At 34.8% G+C, this 23,762-nt stretch overlaps 2 protein-coding genes across 6 annotated transcripts in view; one reads left to right on the top strand and one right to left on the bottom strand.

The window, feature by feature from the left end:
- On the top strand, positions 1-1,118 carry LOC128856650 (uncharacterized). 3 transcript variants are annotated; one of them, XM_054091963.1, is made up of 4 exons: positions 1-109; positions 179-379; positions 457-725; positions 791-1,118. In XM_054091963.1, exons 1-3 carry the CDS (start codon positions 65-67, stop codon positions 718-720), a joined length of 510 nt encoding a protein of 169 aa, XP_053947938.1. In that variant the 5' UTR covers positions 1-64; the 3' UTR covers positions 721-725; positions 791-1,118. The 3 variants fall into 3 exon arrangements, with proteins under 3 accessions (XP_053947938.1, XP_053947937.1, XP_053947936.1); XM_054091962.1 differs by having other exon boundaries at positions 788-1,118; XM_054091961.1 differs by lacking the exon at positions 791-1,118 and having other exon boundaries at positions 457-753.
- Positions 1,119-12,592: 11,474 nt separating this feature from the next.
- Positions 12,593-23,762, bottom strand: part of LOC128858590 (uncharacterized) — a 29,740-nt gene continuing 18,570 nt past the window's right edge. Inside the window, exons 3-5 of one of the 3 annotated variants that reach the window (XM_054094988.1) lie at positions 15,167-15,341; positions 12,945-13,143; positions 12,593-12,875 (exon numbers count right to left, since the gene is read on the bottom strand). In XM_054094988.1, coding sequence (XP_053950963.1) covers positions 12,752-12,875; positions 12,945-13,143; positions 15,167-15,341 — 498 coding nt within the window. In that variant the 3' untranslated portion in view covers positions 12,593-12,751. Of the gene's footprint in view, positions 12,917-12,944; positions 13,144-15,166; positions 15,342-23,762 lie in introns of all 3 variants that reach the window. The other 2 variants (XM_054094990.1, XM_054094989.1) reach the window with 2 other exon arrangements.

The raw sequence follows: 23,762 nt of genomic DNA, 5'->3' as shown, positions 1-23,762 counted from the left end.
GAATTTCGATGGGCTTTGAGCAGTCTCGTTTTGAGAATTGGAAAAGACGTTGCAGTGATTCGATATGTATTATAAGCCTCTCTTTGTTCTGAGCTTCGTCCTTTTTACGGTAAGAGTTGTAATATAGTATGTACATAAGTTTATATGCACTATTGAAAACCAACAATATACTCCTTAGACCGTGTGCGCTCGTTCAGTACGCGATGTCTCCACTAATGCCGAAACTCCCACGGTTTTAAATTTATTTGAAGTCATCAATGAAAATTTCAAAAAAATTGGAAATACCGTTTCACAATCATTCAACGCTCAAGCATTCGAAGAGACCGGACGGGATGTAGCTAAACAATTAGATGAATGGGGTGCCAATATCAAGAAAGAGGTAAATATGGCGCATCAGAGATTATAGTCGGACTATTAATAAATTATATGTTAAAATAAATGTAATATGAATTTTAGACAGAAAGTTTAAAAGACAATGAGGCAGTGAAAAGTTTCCGAGCATCTGTAGACAAGGTTTTGGATGAAATCAAACAATCGCCTGATGCAAAAGCCATTATCGAAAAATACAACAGTGGAACTGAAGTGCTTAAGACTGAATTCGAGAAATTTCAAAAGACTCAGGAACCTAAGCTGAAAGATCTTGCCCAAAAGATTTTGGAACAAACTACCACAAGTCTTCAAGATATTACAAAGGTGTTTGAAAAAGATGTAAAGCAATAAAACAGGTTAAAATTTCGTCGTATAAAATAGTAAGACTGGTTTAAAAGTCCTCAGTGTATTTATTTAGCAGGTGGCATACTAGTTTGGATTAATGGTTTCCTCTTCGTAGCATAGCGGCTATTAGCTATTAGAATGAGGGATATGACATTAAAAATAATGGGAATGTTTTTTGGCGCGAAAAACTATTTACCGTTCGGAAATGCATAAAACAATGATGGTCTTATGCTCCATATTTTTATTATTATAGAGTTTCCCCATCTCGGAAACTAGTAACTACTGGAGATAACGTACTGGATGTCGATACAATGCTTTGTTGTTTTGTGCTATGATGTACAGTATTTTTTGTTAATGGATCTGGTTCAAAAAGGACTTTACCATATTAAATGTTTGCAATATGACTGATTTTTGTTTTTGTCTTTATTCATTGATTTTGGGTTTTGTATAAAATTGTTATGTAATATTTCGGTTGCTGATATTATGATTGGATGTATTTGCATCACTTCACTTTTTTTCGAGATGTTTTTGATTTTGTGGCAAGCTCTATGTATTTTTCAATTTTCTCTACGTATTTGCTGTGTGCTACGTATATGCATTAGGAACGCTTACTTCAATTAGCTGTGCGATTTTTCTTTCTTATTTGTTATTGTTATAAATATATGATCGGTTGCAGATTATTGTCTTATCACTGTATATGGTTTTATCCCAGTAGAATTTGAAATTTTCGTTTTCTAGTATAGTTTCGGGTATATATTGGTAATACGGCGTTGTGTTATTAGTTAGATTGAGAATTGAGGCTATTTCTTTGTGAATAGTTTTGACAACTGTATCGTGCCTTTACGCGTATTTTGCCCCAGCAAGCATTGGGATTTCTGATGTTACGTGATCATTTGTTTCTGTGTGTATGTTGAATTTACGGCAACTTATTATTATTGTATCCCACGCCACTCTGGTATTGTTAATAAGTGTTATATCTGGTCTATTGTTAATTATGGTTTTATCGTATATATTGCTATGTATAGCGTGTATGCGAGGTGTGTTCAAAAAGTATCGCAAATCTTGTGTTTTTTCAAAAATTATTTATTTATTCATTAATATATATTTTGTCCCCTTCAAAGTAATCCCCATGAGATATTATGCACTTGTGCCAACGTTTTTTCCAATCTTCGAAGCAGTTCAAAAAATAATTTTTTTTATCTTGTTCAGCTTCTTCTTCGATGCCGTCTTTATCTCGTCAATCGTAGCGTAGCGTCGTACTTTCATGGGCCTCTTCAGTTTCGGGAATAAGAAAAAGTCACAGGGGCCAGATCTGGGGAATACGTTGCCTGTGGCATCATTAGTGTGTTGTTTTTGGCCAAAAATTCGCGCACAAGCAACGATATGTGAGCAGGGGCGTTATCGTGATGCAAGAGCCAATTTTTGTTCTTCCATAAATCCGGGCGTTTCTGGCGGATTGCTGTGGCAAGAACTCCTGATGCACAACGCCTCTGCAATCGACGAAAACGGTAAACAAAACTTTTACATTCGACCGAACTTGGCGCGTTTTTTTCGGTATTGGTGCGTGCGGCAGCTTACATTGAGATGATTGAGCTTTGGTTTCCACGTCATAACCATAAACCCACGATTCCTCACCAGTTATGACCCTCTGGAGCAAATTTAGGTCATCGCGGATAGAGTCCAACATCTCATTAGCAATGTTCATGCGAAGCTGCTTTTAGTCGAAATTGAACAGTTTTGGTACGAATTTTGCGGCGACTCGCTTCATGCCCAAATGATAGAAAAAAATCGAATGGTACGAGCCAATCGATATGTCTAGGTCCTCAGCTACTTCTCTAACGGAGATTCGACGATTGGCCAATACCATTTTCTTCACTTCATCAATTTTTTCGGCGTCCGGCACGCTTTCCGTCGTTCACATCTTCTCGGACTTCTGAGAACATTTTGTACCACCGATAAACGTTGCTTTAGTCCAAAGTAGCTTTTCCGTATGACACAGTCAACATCCGCACACTTAATTCCGTTTTCACACAAAATTTGATACAGGTTCTTTGATCCATCTTTTTGAATAGCTAAAAATCGAAGACCAGCCAAAACATGTGCAAGCAAAGCAGCTGTCAACAATTAACTGAACATTGAAAATGGTCGAACTCGTCGGCAAGAGTGAGAGACATGAGTACCAACATAACGACACAAAAAAATCAAAGTTCGAATATACGTAACCTGCGAAACTTCAAAATTCGCGATTTTTTTGAACAGACCTCGTATATCATATTCGTTTAGGTTGCATGGTGTGTATTTGTAAAATATTTAGTTGCTGATTTTTTAACAGTTGTAGTTTCTTTGCTATTTCTTTTGTGTATTCGGCATCGGCAGGTATGTAAATATATGACATCCTGTGATTAAGTGGTCTATCTTTTTTGCGTGTATTTGGCATCGCGGCATTTATCATCTGACACGTTGGGATCTTTCAAAATATATTTTTGACAATTTTATGTGAGGATAACTTGATCCTGAATGGCTATCGCAAACCCATCAATTTCAGAATAAAGTTCTTCTTTTTTAGCTAGGTGTAGCTATTCTTCTGGTCAATATTTTGGTCCCGCATTATGTGTAAATATCTCCCGTGTAACTCTTTCTGTGCGCAAATAGCTTTTTTTGTCTATTGTTGTACATGTTATTATATGATCTGTGTTATGAAGGTTTAGTTGAGAAAATTTCTGTCTGCTGTAACTATTGCTCTATGTAGATTAGATGTTTGGTTTCGGAAGAATTGTTTGAGATTATTTATTTGATTGTTGTGCAGGTTTTAAATGTCTATAACGCTTCTTCCTCCTTCTGTTCTTGGGATTGTAATTCGTTGTATGCATGATTTTGGATGTATCTTTATATATTTTGTTTTTTGTTTTCTATGTGTTAGACCAACGTATGTTCCGAAATGAATATGTATTTTATAGGACGATTGATTTAGCATATGTGTGTATTTATTGGTAAGATTTTTGGAATTCAAATATGTTTTAAGGATTTGTTTGAAGCGTTTTTCAATTTGTGTTACAAGTTATTTTTTAATAGTTGCGTGATCTAGTTTAGTGTTTCGTTGGAGACCCAAATATTTAAGGGTTTCATTTTCTTTTTGTTGTTGTAGCATCATAAACATTCCCCATATTTACATATCGGGAATGCTGCTGGAGTGACAGTCCTTGGTCGGATATAAATCCGGGTCGTTTCGGTACCGTAGAACCGACTGTCGTGGAAACGTTCATTTTCTTCTCTTCACGTGCGGTTTTTAACATTTACTAAATTCCGAATCTGTGAGTAATTGCTCAGGTGTGTAGATTGCGCATTTGCGTTGTTGGTTTGTTTCATTACTACTGTGTCTATTATTAATTGCTCTTTACACCCCCTATTGTCCTTTTTGCAGTCCTTCTGTTCATTCGTTAAAATGTTGTAGCATTGAAGACATGTATATATTTTGTTACTAATTTTGCAAGTTGTTTTTTTTTTATAGGGTAGGCATGGGTTTGTAGTTCGATGGATTGGTGGCTTCTGTGTTTTTTGGGTTTTGCCTATAGTAAAAAAAGGAGGTAGTTTTTGCGGTTGATTAATTATTTCCTGTATTGCTCTGGCTATGTGCTGATGTGCAGTGGTTAACTTTTTACAGCACAAATATTGAATATTGTATGTTTTACGGATGTGTGTTTTACTGATTATTTCAGCTAGTTGTTCTGTTGATCTTCTATGTCGTTTTGTTGTTGTAGATCTTTTTGCCTCTTTTCTTCCTCTAATATCCAATGAGCTGTGTTGTCATGTGGTGTTGATGTTGACCACATTTTCTTCCAATAAAGAGTGATTTGGTCCTTCGTTGGTGGATTCATATCAGCAGTGGGTTTATATCGATCCCGGGTTAGTGAATTTTTAAGAAATCAATGCCATGTAACACATGAATGCCGCCCCATCAGAAACGACAATAAAACGATGTTTTGCCGACTTCAAACGTCGTCGTAGAACCACCGATGGAGCACAATGCAGTGGACCTCCAAATAAGGCAGTAACAGCAGAAAATATCAAAAAAATTTAACAACATAAAATCGTGAATGATGAAAAAACTACATGAAAATGCTCGCCGGTAAGAAATTTCGCTCGAACGAAAAGGTTATCGCTGAAACTGAGGCCTATTTTGAAGTAAATGTGGTTTAGAATTGTACGTTGATGAATAAAACTAGTTTGAACAAAAAAACGTGTTTTACATCTGGTGCTGGTTGTTTATTAAAATGCAAGTAGGTGGAGGGGCTTTTGAGTAAATGCGGAATACAGGAGGAGTTACTGATGTCAAAAATACTCTTTTTAGTATAAATATTATTTTCATTACATTTATTTTTCGTGCCGAAAATTTTATCTTTACATACTAAAATTTTCTCAAAATTTAATTTAAATATTTTATTTCCCATTTTATGTGCTCTAATTGATAGAGATTCACATAAATTTTCCTCAGTTAATGGGATATCAATTAGATATAAAATCATTGAGTTATTTGAAGCTATTTTCACATTTGCAAATTCACATTCAGATTCTTCAACATGACTAAAGGGCATTAAATCTTTTTCAAAAATTTCTTTCCTTATTTTCATTTCAATATTAGAAAAAATATATGAGTTTACTATGCCATTATTCGTTTATTCGTTTATTAATTCTAATTGGTATCTTATATTTACAGCAACATCATGTTGAATGCTAACATGATTTTTCAATAGTGCAAATATTTTGTTTGAAATCTCTGTAATATTATTAATTCTTTCATTCATTAACTTATTTATAATTACTTGTTTGCCATTTTTTTCAAGGACATTATTAATATGATTTTCTAATATTTTAAAGTCTTCATGGTCTGGACTTCCTGCCAGCCATTTCCAAGCAGATCCTAGAGCATTTAATGATCTTTTATTAACCTTTGGTTTTAATCTATTTAGGGAATTTTGCACTTGTGTTACTTCGTTATTTAGGAGGGGAGTGGGGGATTGGTAGCAATAATTTTATGTTGTTGTTGTAGCAGCATAAACATTCCCCATACTTACATACAGTGAATGCTGCTGGAGTGACAGTCCTTGGCCGGCTATAAGTCCGGGTCCTTGCGGTAACGTAGAACCGACTGTCGTGGTTCTACGATGGTTCACAAATGTATGTCTTATGCTATTGTTAAGAGTGTCCAATGTCCTTTGGTACTCATTTATGTAAGCTCCGGATTGAATTTTTATCCATCCTGTATTAAAAGTCGCTAATTGTGAGTTAGTATAGTCAAGTATCCTAAATTCGCCACTGACTAGTGGTAGAAGTAATCTAAAAAGAAAAATACAATATAATTTTCTTTTTTTTGTCTTAATGTTGATTTAGTGTACTATCCGTCCGTTTTCAGTAATAACTATACTTGATTTGTCTTCTCTTACTACTTCCTTTTTATATCTAGCAGTGAGTTTTGAACTTACTCTTTTATTAATTCATACGTAAATGTCATCACCTGGTGAATATGTTTTCATAGGAGTTCTTTTTTTATTATGCGCTTCTAAATCTTTTTCCCGTTTTTTCTTAATTGCCTCTATGTTTTCTTTCCGTGAATTTTCGTATTGCTCTGGGTTTGTAGAAACTCTTCTTCCGAAGAATGCTTCTATTGGTCGTTCTCCTATTGTAGAATGAATGGTGTAATTGTATTCATATACAGATCTATCTAAAAGTTCTGAAAAGGATCTATGTATTTTTTCAGCTTTCAGACACCGCATAATTTCAGTAAGGATTGAGTAAAATCGCTCTACCTATCCACTGACTGTACTTGTGTAAGGAGGTGTTTTATAAATTTGTATTTGCATCTGATCTTCTAGCATGAAACATATGAATACTGAATTCAAAGCTTTTTTGTTATATACTAAATTTGGGTACGGCAAAAACGAAAATTTTCTGTCTTAATAGTTCTCGAATGTCTTCACTTGCTTTGGAGTCTATTAATTTAACTTGAGCATATTTTGAAAATTTATCAACAGCTGTGAGAACTAGTCTTTTCTCCGTATTGTATATATCGATATGAACTATTTCTTCAGGATATTGCGGCATGGATGTTTCGAGTTATTGTGGTTTGTTGCGGTGTAGGTCAGAAATTCGACACCAACCCGTTACTGAGTACAGTTTCCTATAGTCTATCACCATTCGGTATTTTTTCTCTCCTGACGCATCTAATTTTTTTGGTACTACCCATACAAGCGAGTTGTATGGAGACCTAGATGGTGGCTTTTCTTGCTTTTCTACCTGTTCTTTGAGGCACATTGGGAACGGATAACACTTCGTGCAAATTGGGCTATAGTTGGTAGTTCTTATTTCACCGGTCACTGTAGTAGTAAATATCAACTTTTCGTCATGTTCACTAAGGAGTGTCTTGTAATCAGCAATCAGTCTTGTTAAAGTATCTTTTTGATATTTTGTCATATGGTCGGTACGTATGTCAATTTTGTTGATTGCCTGCGTGATATGTTGTTTAATTGGAACTTTTACTGTGTTCTGAATTGTCATTAGTCATGTTTTGTGTGAATTATGGCCGAAAGGGATTTTAAACTGTCGTTTCCTAAAATTCCATGGAAAGGTTTTAATGAAGGCAGAATAAAAAATTTTATCTTTAAATCTGGTATTCCGAAAAGATTTACGTTTGTATGATGGGTTATTTTTACATTACCACCGATAGAGTTCGCCAAGAATATATTGTCATTAGGAATTGGGTTGGGTACTATAGAATGTTGAATGTAATTTTTGTTAGAAACTGTGCCGATTAGAATTTTAAAATAAGGCAGTGAGGAGTTCGCTAGTCTAAAAAATATATATCGGAAAGATCCTCCATAAGAGTTTCACTTTCTTGGTGGTCAAAATTATCTGCTTCATAATTATCGTTACATCCCTGATTTGGTTGGTCAGGATACCTGTTGTGTGTTTCCTCAAATTGACCGTAGTTCTCTGCGTTTGGGTGTATTTCAGAATTTATATGGAAGTTCCTTTGCAATTTGTTGGGCTTATGTAGTTGTTGGGTTGGATAAGGGGGATGTTTTCCTAAAAAGGGATTCGGTGCTGGTCGATTTATGTAATTAACTCCTCGTGTTTGGATACTTTGGTCAATACCCGTTGGTTCAGGTTTTGGTAATGGTTTAGGTGCAAAAGGTCGAGGAGGACCTTGTTGCCATTGTTGGGGTATATTCAGAAACGCAGTAATTGCAGCGCTGGCAACACTGCCAATGTGACAAGTTATGCAATTGATAGATTTGTTAACGATTTGCAAAAAGATTTGTTGCATTTATGAACGCGTTTTACACTAAAATGGAAGTATTATTGAGTTTAGTTGTTGACGATATATTTGAAGTAAAAAGTGATAGTTTTTTGCTAAATTTAAGAAAAAAAAGACTTGTAAAGCTAAAAAAGAAGATCACATATAGTAAGATGTTCATTAAAACGAAAAATTCCCAAAAATAAATCTTTTTTTTCTAGTCGCTAATGCTTTTTAATTTATTGTGATTGTAATTCATTACTTTTCCAATTAAAAAAAAAAAAAAATCTTTTTTTGAAACAATTAGAAAATTTTCGCTGCGCGATTTGCCCGTCTATTTTCAAATCTTTATTCACTTTTTTTATTTCTTCCGCCACCTTATTCCACAAAACACTCTTTTTCCTCCTCCCTGAAGCAAATTCACTTTCCATGCTCAGTCGGACTCTGAGAAGCAACTTTACTTCCGATGTACTTATATAATCGCTAAAATCAAGAAAAATTTAATAAAATATTGTTTTAATAACGTATATTTAATATATCTTTGCATTAAAAGCTAAAAAAATTAGTTTTATACTCACTTTTCATCAGACATCATATTAGCGTAATCAGCGGCAGTAGTAAAATTTTTTCTGCAAATAATGCGAGACGTTTGATACAAAAATGGCGTTTTGGAACGCGATGCATTTGCAGTACTGCCATACTTGCATTTCTGAACGCATTGCCAACACTGCAAAAGTACGTTGCGAATTATAATGCGTTTCTGAATATACCCTTGGTTAGGTGAGGGTTGATAATGCCTATGTCCTTGCATCGGTTGATTCCAATGAACTAAATGTGGATAAAATGTTTGAGGTTGGGAGTTTCTACGAAGAGGAAGAGGAGGAGGTGTTGCATGATGAGTTTTACGGGAGTTATAGTGAGCAACGTGTGCTCTGAAAGTTCAATTTTCCAATTTTAAGCATAATTGGAGTGCCTCAGGAAAATTGGAAGGTTCCCTAATTCCTCGCAATCTAGGTAAGTCTCCGTTGAGACCCCTTATGAATGTATCAAGGGCTTTATTCCTGTATGTGGGTACCAACAAGGTACGAGGTTCCATTCCTGCATCCAAACATGAAATTTTGTTTAGGATCAGGGAAAGATTGGTATGAACTTTTTGATAGAATTCCTGTACGAAAAATTTCCTTGGATTAAGGATGACATTTGATACTCGAGAGTACCTAAATCTCGTTTGTCACCATAATGCGTACCACGTCATACCAGGCAGCGGGAAATAGCGGCCCAGTTTAAGGGTGTATTGTATGATTCCAATACAATGTCCGCATGCCCTATAATTTTATTCCTGATAACGCTAATAATTCCAAAATATTTATGGGAGCCCCGTATGGCTTCGTACATCTGAAGTATTCTTTCCACACTTTTCTTCCAAGATCCGAATTCCCCTGGATCACTGGAGAATTCGCGAAAGCAACGTACGACGTCAGGTATTTTGTCTAATTCTCTTATGCCATTTGCTGCTGCTATATTCACTTGTTCGTCTACCTCAACAACATTTCTTGCACTTGTACGTTCGTTTAAAATCCTATTCACTATTTCTGTCACTTGTCTATTTATGTTCCTACGAGTATTTTCTTCATTTGGTTGAGGATTTGGGGAATTAAGGGCTGCTGGTCTCAAAATATTAATTAGATAAGTCATTTTAAATGTCAAGAGATAATTTAAATTTCATTCAAATTTATCAGTTTTATTAAATTTTATTTAGCTAAAGTTTCCTTGTTTCAAATTTATGTTTGCACTTTACAAAATATTTAACTTTTATTCAATATTATTAATTTTTTCCTTCAATTTAATTATTCTCTTATGGATTTTCCTTCTTTTAATTGGCTCATACAAAATTGTTTACAAAATATTTAGTCTTATTCACTATTATTTTTTCAATTTAATTTCTTAATTTATTATTTCACTATTAATTTAATTATTCTCTCATGGATTTTCCTTGGCTCGTAAAAATATTTTCCACTTCGCAATAATTTAACAATCGAGCTTTTAAAGTTTAACTCTACTTTTTTCAATTATTTTCACACAATCTCCACGATTGAGCCTTAAGATTTTTCTCAATTTATGCACAAAAAAAAATTTCTTCAAGTATTTCTACAAGATTTCTTAATTATTTTTCGCTTAACTAAAACTTACAGTAAGGCTAGTATTATTTCTCCACCGGCTGCTAGGATGTCTCTGAAACTGGAGGATATTTACAGATTTGCCAAAGAATGTGGAAAATTCTCACAGGACCAACTATCTCTATCTCTGTCTCTATTCTTTCCTATCTGATACTTTTCTCCTTCTCTCCTTGACTATCTACCCTCTTTTCAGAGCTTTAAATACAATGGGCTTTTTAGCCTGAGTGTTTTAGGAGCCACCAAATCTCCTGGTGCTCCTTGGCTCGACCTTCTCAAATTTCAATTTTTCACCTCCAAAATTGACAATCAGCTGTCAATACATCTTTGAAAGGTTTTTCTTCATAGAAATTTCTTTGGTGGAATATTTTGGAAATTTTGGTAATTTTGGTTTGTTTAATTATTATTAACGATATGAAGAAAAGACAAGGAGAAGGAAAACAGTTGGAGGAAATCCGTAAACGACGTTTACTGAAGTTTCAAAAAATGATGGCAGCAATGTCCCTCGAAATTCGATATTAAATTTTATAATAAGTAATAAAAGACACACGCTTTTTTATGATATATGAATGCATAGTTAATACCCATAATACCTAACAAACATTTTATTAGAATTATGTCTACAAACCTGTTTTCTTTGCCGGCATCCATTTTATTTAGTTTTTACTGTGACGTTTTTCTTTACACTCGTAAAAATAATGATCTGTTATACAGAAAATACAAAAACACATACAACCCGTATGTTAAAAAGTATTGTTATTATCTAGGACTATTTTACTCTATAATCTCAGATTTTGGGAGAGAAATTTTTGTATGGGAAATCGTGGTTTTTAATTACGGATTGGGAGTTAAGCGCGAAAAAGTAAAGGGTGACTTTTTAAGAGCTATAGGAAAGTTTTTAAAAAAAACACACGTAAAATTCAAAAATATGTATGAAATTTTTATTTAAATCGATAGTACAATCCATATAATTTAATGTTTGAAGATTATTTCGTGCAAATGTTGACCGCGACTGCGTTTCAAATGGTCTATCCGCTTAGTCCAATGTTGGCATACTCTTTCCAATGTTTCGGCCGGTATCTCACATATAAATGCTTTAATGTTGTCTTCCAATGCGTTCATTGAAGCAGGCTTTTCTGAATAGACATGAGCTTTAACTTAGCCACACAAAAAATAAAATGTTGACCGAACTCGCCTCTCAACAAGTCCATTGTTACGTGTGCTGTGTGGCATGTGGCACCGTCTTGCTGAAACCACATGTCATGCAAGTCAAGCTCTTGCATTTTGGGCAAAAAAAAGTTGGATATCATTTCACGGTAGCGTTCACCATTCACAGTTACGTTACGAATCGCAGCATCTTTGAAGAAGTACGGTCCAATGATACCTCCAGCCCATAAACCGCACCAAATTGTGACCTTTTCTGGATACATTGGTAACTCTTGCAATTCTTCTGACTGATCTTCACTCCAAAATCGAAAATTCTGCTTATTTACGTACCCATTGATCCAAAAATGAGCTTCGTCGCTGAACACAATTTTTCGATAAAAAGTGGATCTTCGGCCAACTTTCCAAGAGCCCATTCACCAAAAATTCTGCGTTGCGGTAGGTCGTTCGGCTTCAATTCTTGCACCAGCTGTATTTTGAAAGGCTTCACACCTAAATCTTTTCGCAAAAAATTTCCACGTTGTTGAGTAACAGAGGCCCAATTGCTGCGAACGGCGACGAATCGATAATTGATGGTCATCATTAACACTGGCCGATACAGCTGCGATATTTTCTTCAGTTCGCACTCTACGTAAGCGTGTTGGTGGTTTGATGTCCAATAATGTAAATTTGGTTGTAAATTTAGTTACCATAGCTCGAATAGCCGCTTCAGTGGGTTAATCAAACTGACCATAAAATGGAAGAAGCGCGCGATAAACTTTCTTAACAGAACACGCATTTTTATAATAAACAAAATTAAGAAAAACATTTTTTTAATAGCGGTCGCCCCTCGGCAAGCAATGGCAAACCTCCGAGTGTATTTCCCTCCATTTGTCAAACAACATCAAGACGCACACCACAAATAGGAAGAGGAGCTCGGCCAAACACCCAAAAAAGGGGCCAATTATATATAAATATATATTTATGAATTTTGAACGCAGTTACCGCAAGACTATTTGTTCTAGCAATATATCAGAGAACATTAAGAACAGAAAATTGAGGACAGACTGTTTACTATAAGACAGATTTTTCTTTATATGATTTACAAATCAATTACTTTTCTTATTCCTAAGGGATTGATTCCCTTCCTCAATTTGTCCCTGTGCTCAATCAATCACATAACAACGGATATATGCGCCAAATCTGTGTTGAATTAAAAGCCATTAAATATTTCAGATGTATATGTTAATAAAAAACTTGATTACGTTTGCATAAAAATTTTAAAATATATTTGATTAGAAAGGAATGTACAGAAGGGGCATATTTTAATGTTAATCTTAGGTGGATAATGCATTTTGTAAAATATCATTTTCCCCTTCGTATTTTGTTTTTCTTTTATAGTGCATTGTTTTTGTGAGCAATTTTTGTTTTATTTTATAATCCTCGATGGTTTAATAAGTTTACTTGCAGGTGGAGGTAATTTACAAAAACCAGTCGCATCGAAAACAGGAAGTAATTCACGCACACGGCTTGTCTTATTTCCATCAAAAATTCTAAATAAATTACATATTTTATAAAAATGTGCGCAAGTCTGCTGTAAAACAAACAATTTATGTAAATACCGTCTTTTATAGTCAATTTTTGCACCTTTCATTTGTAGATTTGCCTCAGTCGGAAAAAATGTCGCATCATAAAAATTCAACCCATTTTGTAATAATATATTATATTCATCCATTGATGCCAATGTTATTCGAATGACCGCTGTTGCTGATTCTCGTCGCTCTGGCTTTTCAGTAACTTCATTTCTGGCTATAATAGCTCCTTAAAAGATATAATCAAATACTTTTTAGTTGTTGGATAAATACCAGAATATATTTACCTATGTGTAATGAGTATGTAGAATATAATATTATATATGTAAAAGTGAGGTTTGTGTGTTTGTTGGGGTTGAGTAATTTAGAGAAATCGAATTTACGGTACGGATTTTCAAAACTCAAGATATTTGTTTTTAATTTTTTACACTTTTTTGCATTGCTGATTCTGGTCAAACAAACTCTATCACAATTTGCAAATTGGCAGCTTTATTGCAAGGTTGGTAATAAATATATAAGCCATAGCCAGGAGTAATGGAATTCTCACTGGACTAAAATACTAGGTATTCCAGAGAACCCTTAGCATTCCGCATACTTTCCCAAATGTACTCAGAATATGGTTCTTCTACGCCAGAGTTCGATGCCTAGGTTTTTTGTAGAGTCTACATAAATAATCTCAATGTTGTTCAATGCTACTTTATCGAATCGATCTAGAGAAAATTATTTTGTATAATAGCAATGCATTGCGGTTTATTTGCTGGGGTTGAGCATCAGCCCATTTGCTTTATTATTATTTTTCATGCACATATTGAATTTCGGTTACGCACTATACATACGAGGGCGGTTCGATAAGTACCCGTGCTTGATGACAGAGAGTATTCCTGAGGAAAGTTAGTTTTAGCATCGTCTATCAAACGACGGCAAAAAATTTCAGACTGATTAATAGATTAGTTTGAACTTGACAGCTATTCTAGTAAGACGTGTTTCGTGATTTTCGCTATTTGGATGGAAAACATAGTTAGTTATTGGTTCAACGAATTTAAACGTGGGCGAAAATCCGTTTTTGATGAGGAGCTACCAGGACGCGGGACAGATGCGGCTACCGAGGAAAATATTCAAAATGGCCCCGACATGATTTCCGCTGATTGGCGAAGTAGTAGAGGCCATAGATGTGTCGACTGGAACGGCAATTAATATTTTACACGATAAGTTGACGATGGAAAAATTGTCGATTTTTTTGGATAGGAACGGAATCATCCTCATGGATTTTCTAGAAAAAGGAAGAACGATCACTGGACAATACTACAGTGAATTATTCGACCGCTTTTACAAAATTGAAGGAGACACGACCGCATTTAGCGAAAAAGTAGGTGCTGTTTCACAACTATAACGCACCAAGAGTTGCCGCCGCCAAATTTGCATGAATGGCGTTATGAATTGTTAGAGGCATAAATAAGACAAGTGTTTTGCGTGTTCGGTGATCGTCTTAATGAACGACTTGTGAAACCGAAACATTCAAATCACACATTAGTCAAATACTTTTTGAGGGGCAAATAAAAAAGTTGAAAGAGTCGGAAGTTGGGCTTATGGCACAGGAAATATCCAAAATTTGTACATGCATTGACATAGATCTTCGGAGAATAGGGAAATATCTTTTTTCTGGATATTAAGATATAGGTTGTCAAAGCTTTTGAGAAACGCACCGAATGTTGCAAAAAATTTTAAAAATCAAATTGTATTTTACATCTGTATAGTTTTGGATATCAGAGTTAGTTGTCAAACTACGAGGGTTTGGATTTAAGATATCCATCTCTCTAAAAAAATCGTAGCAAATTTTGGAAACATTGCTAAATAAGAGCTTTATAAACAAAAATACGATGAAATATAGTCTAGACAGAACTCGGTAACTAGGCACATATATATACATATGTAGATGCCAATCACATGCGTATCCAATATATAAATACATATGTGACGAATCCACGGGAAAGTAATATAAAATTATTCTATGGTTTACATCGACCTTTTTTCAATTTTGTACTACCTTTTCAGAAAGGGGATAGATAAACTTATACCCTTTTTGCCTTTCCTTCAAACTGCATTAATGGATTAGGTAGCATCCGAAATCAGTTGTCAAACTTTATACAACCTTTTATTAATGAATCATGTGCAAAAGTTTATAAGTCAAAAATTAATTATAAATGTAATGGACCTAAAATTATTGAAACAATTATAGTTTCTCATCGAATTACCTTCTTGGACCTTTTCCGTCGATATAGCTGATTGGGTTTGGTAATGAAGGCGCACTACTTCAACTACTGAATCGAATTTATATAATGCATGTCTAATGTCTTCAACAGGTAGATCTTCGGGAACGTCCATGACGAAGAGTGTAAAGGTTTTTTTCGGTCGGCAAGGGATCGCTATCTGCAAAGGAATCCGTGACACTTTTATTTCGTAGTAATTAAAATTAAATAAAATTTTCTTAGTAACCTTTCATATATGAATTTATTTCTGAAAATTATGCAATATAAATTAAGCAAAATATTAATGTGAAATTATAAATATTGTACCTGGCTGGAAGAAAAGAAAATCTTTATAACTAAGTGCCTATATGATTCGAAAACGAAAAGCCTTAACGATTATGTTGTGATAAACGGAAGACGGCTTTAATGTTGCAGATGCAAAAAATAAATAAAGAGCAATACTTTTTTCGTAAAAAAATCCAATTCCACTGTACCTAGACCCAGTCTTCTTAATCTCGCATATAAAATTTCATTTTCTGAAAGACTAAAGCCAACAAATGTGGAATCCCTCAAGTTCAATTTGTTTAAAAATATGAGAAACAGGAAAATTATGTTCAAAGCAAACATCGAATAATATTTACATCATCACATCAATTTTATTCTAATATTAAATATTGGGTAGTCGAAAAAGTCTTTTCGTATTTTGTCAAGAGATGTCGTTGGAGTTTGTCAATGCTACCAATCACATTGTGTCATATCATATGGTGTTAGAAAGGTGACATTTTAAGCTTCATTTAACCAAAAAAATTAAATTCGGAGAAGTTGAAAAAAAGTTATAGCTGTTCAAAAATTAGTGAAAATAATGAAGAAATTTTTGTATAAAAAAGGGAAGAATGCCACGCAAGCCACCAATGAAATTTGTGAAGTTTACGGAGACGATGCTGTATCAGTTCGTGTAGCACAACAATGGTTCGCTCGCTTCCGTTCTGGAAATTTCGATGTGAAAGATGCACCTCGCTCCGGTCGACCTATTGTTGAAAAAGTCGATGAAATTATGGAAGATAAAGCTCAACAAATGGTCGCACAGCCAGGATTGACGCCTCGAAAGGTTATGCTGTGTGTTTGGTGGGATTGGAAAGGAATCATCCACTATGAGCTGCTCCAGCCTGCTGGAACGATTGATTCTACCCTTTACTGTCAACAACTGATGAGATTGAAGCAAGCAATCGAAAAACACGGCCAGAACTGATCGGCAGAAAGGGTGTCGTCTTCCATCAGGACAACGCTAGGCCACACACATCTTTGATGACTCGGCAAAAACTGGGAGAGCTTGGCTGGGAAGTTTTGATGCATTCACCATATAGCCCTGACCTTGCACCATCGGACTACCATTTGTTTCGGTCAATGCAAAACTCCCTTAATGAAGTAAAGTTGACTTCAAGAGAAGCCTGTGAAAATTACTTGTCACAGTTTTTCGCCGAGAAACCACAAAAGTTTTACACTGATGGAATAATGTCTCTAGAAGAAAAATGGCAAAAGGTGGTCGATCAAAACGGTACATATTTGGTTCAATAAAGTTCATTATAAATATAAAAAAAAAAATGAGTTCAAGTTTGATTAGAAATACGAAAAGACTTTTTCGACTACCCAATATAAATCAGAAGGTAAGTGAAATATCACACTGTTTAATGCACGTGCAGAATGAATTTACTTTTATTATTTATTTTCGGAAAATTTTATTTTGATGGCCCACGTTTTAAAAAAATGGGTTTTAATTTAAAAAAATATAATATGTATGATATATTAATTTTTAATTGAAAGTTGACTTTTTTATAAAAACTGGCACCTAAGTTTTTTTTCGAATCTATTTATTTATTGTAATCTGTTTTTTAACGTTCAGCACTTAAAACTAGGACATGAAACTAGACATGCATGTAAATCACCCAGTAGTGCAACCTTCCATATGTTTACTTATTAGCATAATAAATCCAATGCTGACTTCCTCTTCAGTCTGTTAAAGGAGATCGGATTGAGAGTTATTTCCACAATTAAAGGGTTTGGGTGCGATTAGAGTCTTATATTATGTGATGTGGCATGCTTATTTATTTATTTATTCATTTTAATAATCTACAATACAAATTATCTTACACACTCGACACAAATGTAAAGAAAAGCAAGCCAAATGTGGCAACTATAATACTAGCAATCACTATAAATACAATATTAAGTAACTAAATTTAGATTTTTTACAAAATTAGATCTGGATAATGCGAAATTAAGCTGGCCGGTATTACATAATGAATTATAGTCTCGAAGTGCGCGAGCAATGGGTGCATTACTCGGAAATTTAGTCTTAAAGTTTTCCCCATAAAAACACTAAACATTTCGAAGACTTCTTGGGGGAACATTAAAGCTTATCCGCTCAAGTAGATCTGGGCAGTCGACGATACTTAACAACACTGAAAATAAACGAAAGTGAAAGGACTGCCTTCTATTTTCAAGAGATTCTATGTAGATTAATTAGCTTTAGCCGAGAATGTATAGGATGGAACAGGCGACTCAGAAGAAAATTTTTTTGAACGCGTTCTATTCTATTAGTCGAGAGAGACTTACGACTCCAAATAATAGCAGCGCACTCTAGATGAAAACGAAAAAACATCAGTTTATAGATATACGGTTAAGAAAATTCAGTTGTATTGCGACGGATGAAGCTTAAAACCGAATACGATTTTGAAAGAATAAAATTAATGTGGCCTTTGAAGGAAAAGACCTTTAAACATCCAAGACCCTAGTACATCCTTTGAAATGGTGGAGGATGTGCTAAAAATGCACTGACGCCTTGAAAATGTTAAATGAAAACATTTTTTAATATTTGAGGACGGACGCGATCTTTTGCACCAACGATGAAGATTGTTCATGTCGAGTTGAAGCTTCTGAGCATCCACTGAGTCATCAACAGATGAGAAGATTTTTAAATCATCCGCGAAGAGCGAGAAATTAGAAAAAGTAAAACATTTGCTTTTGTCATTGATAAAAATAACAAAAAGAAGTGGCCCTAAGATGCTCCCTTGAAGTAGCAACAAAGTGGTGCGATAAAACTCAATCAACTTTTACCACAAAACGTCTATCCGTCAAATATGACTTAAGCCATTGCAGAAAGGTGGAGTGAAAGCCCAATCAAGCCAACTTGTTTACTAAAATCTCGTGCGACACTTTGTCAAATGCCTTAGAGAAGTCAGTGTAGACGCAATCAACTTGGAGCCCTTTAGAAAACGATAGAATAGATAATTCGCTAAAAACAGCAAGATTAGAATCTGTGAAACAGTTACAAAATCATGTTGGTTTGGGTTAATTAAAGACTTAACCGCAAAATAAATTTTGTCCTTTACAATGCATTCAAACAGTTTAGAGATGATTGATAGCTTAGAAATTGGCGTTTAATTACGAATATGATTTTTTCTTCCACTTTTAAAAAAAGGCGTAGTGATTGTAAACTTCCAATCATTTAAGAAAGTGTCCATAGATAAAGATTTATTAAAAATAATCTCTAGAGGAATTGCTAACGCTGGACAGTTCTTAAGCAGAATAGTTGAAAGACCAGCAGCATCTGTATGTGACGACGGTTTGAAAGAAAGCATCCCCTTGTAAATGTCATCAGAGGAGATGTGCAGATTGCCAAAATTTAGAGATGAGTATATCTCGGGTGTAAAGTCAGGGAATACCTCATCAACTGAAACATAATTAGACATAAAAAAGTCTGCAAATAAGGTAGCTAATTCAGTAGGTGTACTTGCTCATTTATTATCCAACATCATCGAAGCAGGTATACTCGAACTTGACTTTTTAGATTTTACAAAATTACTTCGGATTAGCTTTGATGTTCCGCTCAGTATTAAGTATATAGTTAGTTTTTAAAAAGCGGATCATCTAAGGACTTAAATTTCTTTTGAAAATGCTTGTACTTTGCAAAAAATAACTAATTACTTTGTGCTTTAAATTTCTTGATTTGCTTATTATGCCAAGGTGACTTATAACAGCGCCTCTCTTTTAAAGGAATATTATTAATGCAAAATTCATGCATTATTGATTTAAAATAAGAAAAACAACTGTGAATGCTCAATTCGGACAATACGAGTAATTCATCCCATTTAAATTCTAAAAGGGAATTATTTAAGTTGGCATAATCACAAGATGCATAATTGAAATAGTTTCATCAAAACACGTAAAAACTCATATAAATTTAGCTTAATTTTATGCTCAGGAGACTATCTACAAAGAGAGATAGTAATTCATAGTGACATTGCTAGATGAGAGACCCGCGTTTGCGGAATTTTTACACCAATATGTTGCATAAATTAAAATTGCTATTAGGAGGGATATAGAAGGCGATCAAATATATTATAAACAGTCACATGATTTAGAGCCCTTGATGCAGATGCAAAGATGATCAAGCGACGAGTCGTCATTTTTGTGCGTAATTGAAAACGCACGATACCTTCTTTTGACGGCAATTGGAACACCACCTCCTCTTAAGCAATCAGCTTTAGCAGCATCGCGGTCTTTACGAAGAACGAAATGTTGTGATAATATACCTTTAGCCCACACTTTAGTAGGTCATTAAACGTCAAAATAGTCCCGATTGAATCGTTTAGATTCCTGGAATTTGGCTTCAATTTACTAGTACCGCTTGATTTTTGATACAAGCCATTCTGTTTTCCTCAGTGACGGTGGGCTTAAAGGAAGACAAGTGTAACCATCTTCTTGAGGCAATAACATCTACGCTCAGCTTTTTTATATTTACCTTTCTTACTTTGCACTTTTCCCCACTGTGATTATGCGAGAGAAAGAGGAGATGAAGCAGTAGCAGTAGCTGATTTGAGAAAAGCATTGGCAGCATTAAAAATTTGTAATGAATTTGTACTTGTACTCATAATTGACGCGGGGAACGCAGAGCTCAATCCGTTTCTTAAGCCAGTGTTAACTGAGGCAGCAACTGCATAAGTAAGAAAGTCATCCCTCTCAGTTGTAGCTACGAATACGGTGGAAGCGGGCGAAATTGGAGATGGAAGAATGGAAAATATTGAATTGTTGTTGTTTTTGCTAACATCGCGAGTATTGACAAGAGAAGTTTTTTGCGAAGCATCATTTATGCCATCAGATGCGGTAGCTGCTGCAGCGGCGTAAGTATTTTTTTCTTCAGCTATTATGAGAAATTTCAGATCACGATGAATTTAGCCGTTAGTTATGTAATATGGTACGTTTGTAATCATTCTTAGGGTTTTTGTCTTCAGCTATTATTAGTCCAGTCAAAAGAGACAAAAAAAATAGCCAACTAAGTAATTTTAGGAGTATGCGAGTTTATGGTTTTATTATGTAAAACCCATCACTGTGAACTTAAATTTGAGTTTTCGGGGTCGGGGGTTGTGTCCCGCGGCCGCCATCTTGGAAATAAGGGTGCAACTGGTTTTTACGATTATCTTATCTACAACTTTCATTCACAACTTTTTATTGTAAAATTAATAATAAAAAAGTTATAAACAAAATTACACGAAAAATTAAGGGATGAATTGTTTTAAAGCGTAATAACTTTTTTTTATTGATTTTATGGAAAATATACATCAGAGCTTTTTTATAGAGCATTCTTTTGTGAACATTTTTATCTATAAGTTTTTTCCGCTATCTTTATTTAGTCGTATGATTTTGAGCTGCTAAGCGGAGCAACCAATACATTAGCGAAGCGCGTACATGATTACACAGGCCGACCAAATTTAACCAACATTCGGACCCAGAAACCAGACTATATATTTCCGAAGGTTTATGATGCGCTGAATCTAAATCTGGCCTCAAATGGCGTTCTGTTTGCTCAAATATCATTTTTTTTTCGCAGAGATATCGCATTTTGAAATTTTCATGTTTCGAAATTTTCCTACACCTGAAAATCGATTAAGATAACATAGACATGATATAGTCGATCACTAATTTTCTTGGGTTTGAGGGCCTGAAATATATGGAGTTTGTGGGTAAGCCTGGTTAAGTGGGTTAGCCTGCTCGCGGTATGATAGGGGTGGTTTCTAGGGGTTAGGGCTGTGTGTGACTCGGTACCCAAAGGTTAGATAGTGTAGAGGTGTGGTGAGTCAGCACACTTATGGTGTGAGACAAAATTTTAAGAAAAATAAGACTCAATTCAAGAAAACTAGTAATCGACTATATCATGTCTATGTTGAAATTTTCATGTTTCGAAATTTTCCTACACCTGAAAATCGATTAAGATAACATAGACATGATATAGTCGATCACTAATTTTCTTGGGTTTGAGGGCCTGAAATATATGGAGTTTGTGGGTAAGCCTGGTTAAGTGGGTTAGCCTGCTCGCGGTATGATAGGGGTGGTTTCTAGGGGTTAGGGCTGTGTGTGACTCGGTACCCAAAGGTTAGATAGTGTAGAGGTGTGGTGAGTCAGCACACTTATGGTGTGAGACAAAATTTTAAGAAAAATAAGACTCAATTCAAGAAAACTAGTAATCGACTATATCATGTCTATGTTATCTTAATCGATTTTCAGGTGTAGGAAAATTTCGAAACATGAAAATTTCAAAATGCGATATCTCTGCGAAAAAAAATGATATTTGAGCAAACAGAACGCCATTTGAAAAAAGAAGGCTTGTATTTAAAGATGTCATCCTTTAATTTTGGTGAAAGAAAACATCTGCAAGGCTACATAACCTCAAATATGGGCAAAAATGGTGTTTTTTGCACTTTTAGGTTAGGATATCTCGAAAACCAGAGCTGATAGAGCAATTCTGAGGCCAGATTTAGATTCAGCGCATCATAAACCTTCGGAAATATATAGTCTGGTTTCTGGGTCCGAATGTTGGTTAAATTTTGTCGGCCTGTGTAATCATGTACGCGCTTCGCTAATGTATTGGTTGCCCCGCTTAGCAGCTCAAAATCATACGACTAAATAAAGATAGCGGAAAAAACTTATAGATAAAAATGTTCACAAAAGAATGCTCTATAAAAAAGCTCTGATGTATATTTTCCATAAAATCAATAAAAAAAAAGTTATTACGCTTTAAAACCATTCATCCCTTAATTTTTCGTGTAATTTTGTTTATAACTTTTTTATTATTAATTTTACAATAAAAAGTTTTGAATGAAAGTTGTAGATAACATTATTATCTACAAAAAAGTATTTAACAAAATTTTCGTAACTGTCGAAATTCACGAGATAATCGCAAAAACCAGTTGCACCCTTATTTCCAAGATGGCGGCCGCGGGACACAACCCCCGACCCCGAAAACTCAAACTTAAGTTCACAGTGATGGGCTTTACATAATAAAACCATAAACTCGCATACTCCTAAAATTACTAAGTTAAATCTTCTTTTGACTGGACTACTAAAGCTTTCGATAAAGCATGTCATGCTGGCCTGCTGTGGAAAATAAAGAATGTATCTACTGCCAACAAAATGTTTTAATATCTTAAAAACCTACCTGCCCAAGTGCTATTTTCGCGTCAGATACGAAGATGAGTTCTCTGAACTGCAAGAGATAAAAGCTGGTGTGCCGCAAGGAATTGTGCTTGGTCCCCTTCTCTATCTGCTTTTTACTTACGACCTGCCGAACAGCAGAAATTGCTTTACAGCAACATTTGTTGATGACACTGCAATACTAACCATCGGAAAGACAGAAATAGAGTCTACTACACAACTGCAGCTTGCTATCAATAAAATATACGATTAGACAGATAAATGGCACATTAAACTGAACGAAACAAAGTCTGTGCATATCAACTTTACAAACAAAAAGACCAACTACCTGCCAATATACATAAACTGCATTAAAGTACCATACTCCAATACAGCATAGTATCTAGGTATGACGCTCGAAACGAAACTTAGGTGGAGTGCGCACGTGAAAAAGAAAAGAGAAGAACTGGACCTAAAATTCCAAAATATGCCTTGGCTTATGGCTAAGCAATCAGCTTTATCCGCACACAATAAGATACTGCAATACCTCAATATTGATTCAGTTACGGCAACCATAAAGAATTCTGCAAAGTCGCACGCAGAGCGACTAAGCAAGCATGTGAACAATGAAGCCTTGATTCTTAACGATAATACAAAATGGAAACGAAGGCTCAAACGTAAAAAACCTCTAGATTTAAACTAATAAATAAATAAAAATCAGTTAAAAGTATGAATTGTATTTTGCTGAGGGTTAACATAAATTTTTTGTTGTAACAAAACTCCACAAAAACTGCTCGTTAGCATATATATGCAATGTTATACTAGTTGCAATGAAAATACTAATAATAAAAAATAAAAAAAACTATATGTATACTTTCGGGGTGGGAGTTAATATTAAGGTGTTGGGGACTTCTATAGCGAGCGTAGGAGCGTTCAATTTTCGATTTTTCTTAAGTTATTGCCCTATCCACCGTTCATCTGCATCCGAAAACAGCTTTGGTCGTTCTGATTTCTTCTTATTTTCCACGGATTTGGTTTCTTTGAAACGTTTTATCACGTCGTATAGAAATCTATCCACTATTTCTGCGATTTTCCGAACGGTTTTACGCTTTCCATGTTGACTAATAATTAAATT

Source organism: Anastrepha ludens, chromosome 3, assembly GCF_028408465.1.
Source record: "Anastrepha ludens isolate Willacy chromosome 3, idAnaLude1.1, whole genome shotgun sequence".
NCBI classification, from domain to species: domain Eukaryota; kingdom Metazoa; phylum Arthropoda; class Insecta; order Diptera; family Tephritidae; genus Anastrepha; species Anastrepha ludens.
The sequence above is the reverse complement of the archived record's forward strand: the minus strand, read 5'-3'. Positions and strand labels throughout refer to the sequence as shown.

Bases quoted from the DNA above. Each gene is read 5' to 3' on its own strand.
- LOC128856650 (XM_054091963.1), top strand. From the start codon at position 65: ATGTATTATAAGCCTCTCTTTGTTCTGAGCTTCGTCCTTTTTACG. The intron at 110-178 runs GTAAGAGTTGTA...TATACTCCTTAG, and splicing joins TGAGCTTCGTCCTTTTTACG to ACCGTGTGCGCTCGTTCAGT. The intron at 380-456 runs GTAAATATGGCG...TATGAATTTTAG, and splicing joins GTGCCAATATCAAGAAAGAG to ACAGAAAGTTTAAAAGACAA.